General features: G+C 42.3%; 1 protein-coding gene across 1 annotated transcript in view; it reads right to left on the bottom strand.

Moving 5' to 3' along the window:
• Positions 1 to 655: 655 nt before the first annotated feature.
• The window catches only part of LOC124775466, a 737529-nt gene continuing 732184 nt past the window's right edge, over positions 656 to 6000 (bottom strand). Inside the window, exon 3 of the mRNA XM_047250298.1 lies at positions 656 to 899. Within this exon, the coding sequence (XP_047106254.1) occupies positions 656 to 899 (244 nt within the window). The remainder of the gene's footprint in view (positions 900 to 6000) is intronic.

Raw genomic sequence — 6000 nt, 5'->3', positions numbered from 1 at the left:
CGAAAGAATTATCGATATGGGCTGTCGGAGCCGGAGGCCCTCTCGTGTGCCCTTGACGACTGCACGCATGACACGAAGCTTAACGTCCCGCCTGGGCCCGTCAACACCGACATTGGACTGCTGATTACTGGACACATGTTCCCTGGTCGGACGAATCTCGTTTCAAATTGTATCGAGCGGGTGGACGTGTATGGGTGTGGAGACAAACTCCAGGAACACTCTTCCAAGTTCAAACACTTCCGCTGGCCATCATACTCCCAGACATGAACATTATTGAACATATCTGGGATGCCATCCAATGTTCTGTTCAGAATAGGTCTCCCCCCACCAATACTCTTACTGATTTATGGACAGCCCTGCAGGATTCAGATGTCAATTCCCTCCAGCACTACTTAAGACATCAGTCGATTCCATCCTACATCATGTTGCGGCACTTCTGTGTGCTCGTGGGTGCTTTCATGATATCAGGCAGTTGTACAAGTTTATTTGGCTCTGCAGTGTAAAATTTTTTCGATAGTAGACTACAAACAAGGTTCATTTCTTGTTTTTTTCTGATAGAATATTGCCAAAATGAACACTTGGCCGATGCTAGTTTGTCAATTAATGAAGAATAAAGATGTAGAATGTTGTTTTATTTAAAATGGTTTAAGAGTTTTCATAATAAAAATTCCTCATTGGAGCTAGTCATTTGGGCGCTAGACGGGCAGCGGCGACTCACCGTGGGCCGCAGCCAGACTATGGGGTGCGGCGCGGTCTTCTTGCTGGGCGAGATGGAGCGCGCCGTGGCCGGGAAGTCGGCGTCTTGGAAGAGCACGCCGCGCTCCCGGCACGCCCTGCGCGCCGCCGCGTAGCTGTGGCTGGCCGACGAGCCGGCGCGCGGCCGCTCCGCCGTCCAGTACCTGCCGGCACACACCACCTGCTGCACTCACGGCCTCCACAAACATCTCGCACATCATTTGGTTTTCCGTCGCTCAAGCATACTGTAAAGTTAGTGGGTGGAACTGCAGGAACTTAAAGGAACTGCAGAAGTCCCCTTTTTTTTAACAAACACGTGCACACAATTGTAAAATAATGCATTTTATTACAAGAGTAGTGATCATCTTCAGCAAAGCAGTCCTATAAACACAAACAAGACCGGCGCACCACGAAGTAATTATCCGAGTGGGACGGAAATTAGTACATGTGAGGTACTTCTGCAGACAAACAAATGATTACAATTTCATAAATTTGGGTGATTTATTCAATACAAAGAGCTTCATACATTGAGCAAGCCCATAACGCGTTGGTCCACCTCTGGCCGTTAGAGCTATGCAAGCAGTTATTCCTCTTACCATTCATTAATAAAGCTGTTCAATGTCCTCCTCACGGATATTGCGCCACATTCTCTCCGAATGGCCCCGTAGATCGTCAAAATTCGGTGCTGGTTGGAGGGCCAAGCTCATAATGCTCCAAACTTTCTTAATTGGGGAGAGATCCAGCGACCTTGCTGGCCAAGTTAGTGTTTAGCAAGCACGAAGACAAGCAATAGGAACTCTCACCGTGTGCGGGCGGGCATTATATTGCTGAAATGTAAGCCCAAGATGCGCTTTCATGAAGGGCAACAAAACGGGGCGCATAATATCGTTGCCGTACCGCTCCTGCTCTTAACAGATGTAATACCCCAGATCACCGATCCTGGTTGTCTGGTCATATGGCGGGCGACGGTCGGGTTCGTATTCCACCGCTGTCTTGGGCGTTTCCAGTTACGTCATCGCTGGTCTTCCGGGCTCTGTTCGCAGCGGGACTATTGACTGGATACAGTTCTGCGCCAGTCAATGAGATTGCATGCCAAGGACTCGTCACTGTGGTGAGATCTGGCATATAGCCCGACAACCAGGAGTGATTGTAGGGTGTCCCATTTCTATTAATGGCAGGACCCCTTTGGTTGTCATCCACGACACCCTCACAGTACAGCGGTACGTCAACGGTATTCTACGCCTCGTTTCGTTGCCCTTCATGGTAAGCCATCCTGGGCTTACATTTGAGGAAGATAATGGCCGCCCGCAGACAGCCAGAGTTTGTACTGCTTGTGTTGCTCCTTGCCAAACTCTACCTCGGCCACATTCTCCGCAGCTGAGAACATTTAGATGCTAATGCAAACGAGTCTACACTACTGCTTCAGTGTGTGGAGTCCTTTAGAAGTCTGGATGACAATAAGCATCGAACATTCAAAGACGCGGTGGTGGACCGTAAAAGGGCGGTGTAGCCCACACGAAACTGTTGCAGGTATGCAAGGGGAAATTTAGAGAAACTACATTCATGGAAGACTGTGCAACCATTTTGCTACCACCTCATTTTGTACTGTATAGGGAACATGAGAATGAGATAAGAGAGATAAGGGCTCTTATAGAGGCATACAGGCAGTCACCCCCCCCCCCCCCCTCCCTACAATAAGTGAATGGAATGGGAAGAAATACCGATAAGGTAGGTACGATGTACTGCCTGCCTTGGCTCCGTTCTCAGTGGCTCGTGGAGTATATATGTAGATGTAGATGTAGATGTTTGCATCACGTATCATCAGTGATGATTCTCAAAAAATTTTGCATACATAACAAGTTTGTAAATTTAGATTGCTGTAGTTTCAAAACACTTTTGTTACTAATATGATGTGCTTACTTTAATTGTTCCTCATGTCTACATATTTTAAAAAGAAGTCGTCATTTGTTGAATACCTGAGATCGTAATCGAATACAACTGGATTTCCCTTTCACAATTCGCTCTCTTCGGCTTTTATAAGCGCACTTTCCTTTGACTGTATTACTTATTCTTATATCCTTTACTTTAATTCCGTAATATTTCGTGTTCTAGTTGCCTTCACACAAACTTACTGTACAAACTGGTGTGAAGTGCGTATAAAATCCAAATGCAGTTTAAGTAACTTATAAAAAGTGGGTTTTTATAACATTTCTCAGTTCCACACTCCTGGCCGCGCCTGTGTTATCGCCCCTTTACGGTACAGCCAGTTTGCGATATCTGGGGGAAGACCGCTTCCTCCAGTTTTTGAAACAGGCCGGTCTTTCCCTAATCTTCCCGAACGGGTTGTGCCCAGAGCGTGCATGGCTACGTTAAACGCGTGTGACTGTACATGATGGCTCGTGTTGCCAAACATACGTTGGAAAGCAACTTCCGGAAGTACTTGTGACAGCCAGCATCTTACAGCAGGTGTCATTGGCATTAGTAGCAATTGGCTAGCCCAAGTGCCTGTGTTCTGCTATGGTGAGTGATTATTAAAATAGCTTCGCGGAGCATTTTTGCAGCTGACATCTTCGAGAGTCGGCCGGCAGCTTATGTGGGACTGAGGAGGCAAGTCGCCGGCCCTGTGGGACGAAGCTGGTGGTTTAACTGTTCACCAAAGTTACTTTTGTAAACATTGACCAGTGTTGTTGGTTCGTATCCATTATTGACTGCAATGTTTAATCAAGTTATCAGCATCGAGATTTTCATCAGACGAAGGAGCAGAAACAGCTCTATGGACGGAACAATGAAAATAGGCTATTTTTGTGAGAATGAGGATGTGCTGAACGGGACGGCACTATCTGATCAGTGTATATATGTTTCGGAAAAATTTTGAAAGAAATTTTGTTATCAACTATTCTTAATGTTAGATCCATATAATTTAAGTGACTGAATTCGTTTTAGAGCTCACATGTGAAAGTAACATCTTCGTGAAGTACGTTAATGGGTTTGAAGATGATCATGCCGTCATTAGGCCCTCTGCAAATAATAAAAGCGTCATATACATATCTGGAGTATGAAAGAACAGCTACAATGACGGCTGATAAATTTTTCAAAATTTTTTCTTCTGAGGAATTTATGAACATGTTTGCAAGAATACTAGCTAATGGATAACCAACTGCAAGACAGTCGGAATGCTGACACAACTGTCCATTGCAATCAAAATAGTTATATTTGACTACAATTTGCATTAAATTCATGAAGTCAATATGCTCACCAGAAATCCCTTTTTTGCAAACACAAAATTTTTTTCTATAATATCTAAAATTGCCTGCGCAGGTACGTTCGTGTAAAGATTTTTAGTATCGAACGATAGCAGTCTGATATTTTGATCTCAACGTAGGAGGAGGAGGAGTTAGTGTTTAACGTCCCGTCGACAACGAGGTCATTAGAGACGGAGCGCAAGCTCGGGTGAGGGAAGGGTGGGGAAGGAAATCGGCCGTGCCCTTTCAAAGGAACCATCCCGGCATTTGCCTAAAGCGATTTAGGGAAATCACGGAAAACCTAAATCAGGATGGCCGGAGACGGGATTGAACCGTCGTCCTCCCGAATGCGAGTCCAGTGTGCTAACCACTGCGCCACCTCGCTCGATCTCAACGTAGATTCTTTATTTTATTAACGAGATTTTGACTTTTGCAGATTGAATAATTATTTCGAAAGACAAGATTTTTTTGTAACTTGATATGAAGAAACTTTGCTAGGTCGTTGTAAGCATTGTTCATACTGCCGAAATCTGGCGAATTGTATGATCTATTTTGTAAACTTAACTTATTATGAAATATTTTATACGATGAGAGCATTTTGCTCGTAAATGTGTTGGTATGTTACTACATGTGATTACAATTCCATCATAAATCTGTTCGGTATGTTAACCATGTATTCTTGGATTTTCTCTATGTTAATAGTTTTATAATCTTTTAAAGTATTTATTTGGCTTTTCTTATGAAGACATCAGTAGTCGGTGTCGAAACCAAGTTGAAGAAAAATTTTGTTTGAAGCCGGTTGGCTATCTTATGATGATCATATTCTTGTACATTTACCTTTTAACAGCCATGTTTCAAAGGGAAATATCAGCATGCTTACAGGTGCCACAACACAAACAAAAAGTGACCGAGAAACACCCAGCGAGAGTTGACAACGCTATAAGCAGTAAAGAAGCACAAGCTGCACACGTTTTAGCCACTGTGAAAGTGAACTGTTTAGGTGAAATGTGCTCGGAAAATCCGAAAATTGGACATCATAATGTGCGCAGGATAATCAGTCACAGTTTCAGGGCGACACGTGTGATAATAATATCCCAAAAATTGTAAGGAGAATCAAACAGAAATTTAACATTATGAAACTTGCAACTCAATAAGTTGTTTCTTACCCAACAATGAAAGAAAAACGTAAAAACTGTAAAATAGTGCTACATCTGGTAACACATTTATTATTTTCATGCAAGAAACATGTATGACAGGCACCTGAGAATGCTTCGCAAATAGAAACAAAAGAAATGTCTCTGGAATAAAAATAAACGGTTGGATAGACAATAATTATAATAATAGAAGGAACTATTATTATTATTTCTTTCTTTCTTTTCTCAGACGTTATGTCTGGTCAAAAATGGAAAGTCACGCGGACCTTGATCAAGTGTGACTTCCTTTTAACTGTACGGTATATGTTATATTGCATTTAGGAACTTTCGGGTAATTGAACATGTATCAATAATTACGGATTTCTGTAGTTGTATACATAAGTTTGGATGTAGCTGTATTGCATTGATGTACTGGTGGATATTGTGTGGTATGACTCCTGTAGTTGTCAGTATAATTGGTATAATGTCAACTTTATCCTGATGCCACATGTCCTTTACTTCCTCAGCCAGTTGGATGTATTTTTCAATTTTTTCTCCTGTTTTCTTTTGTATATTTGTTGTATTGGGTATGGATATTTCGGTTAGTTGTGTTAATTTCTTCTTTTTATTGGTGAGTATGATGTCAGGTTTGTTATGTGGTGTTGTTTTATCTGTTATAATGGTTCTGTTCCAGTATAATTTGTATTCATCATTCTCCAGTACATTTTGTGGTGCATACTTGTATGTGGGAACGTGTTGTTTTATAAGTTTATGTTGTAAGGCAAGCTGTTGATGTATTATTTTTGCTACATTCTCATGTCTTCTGGGGTATTCTGTATTTGCTAGTATTGTACATCCGCTTGTGATGTGATTTACTGTTTCTATTTGTT

Source organism: Schistocerca piceifrons, chromosome 2 (assembly GCF_021461385.2).
Source record: "Schistocerca piceifrons isolate TAMUIC-IGC-003096 chromosome 2, iqSchPice1.1, whole genome shotgun sequence".
NCBI lineage: Eukaryota > Metazoa > Arthropoda > Insecta > Orthoptera > Acrididae > Schistocerca > Schistocerca piceifrons.
The sequence above is the reverse complement of the archived record's forward strand: the minus strand, read 5'-3'. Positions and strand labels throughout refer to the sequence as shown.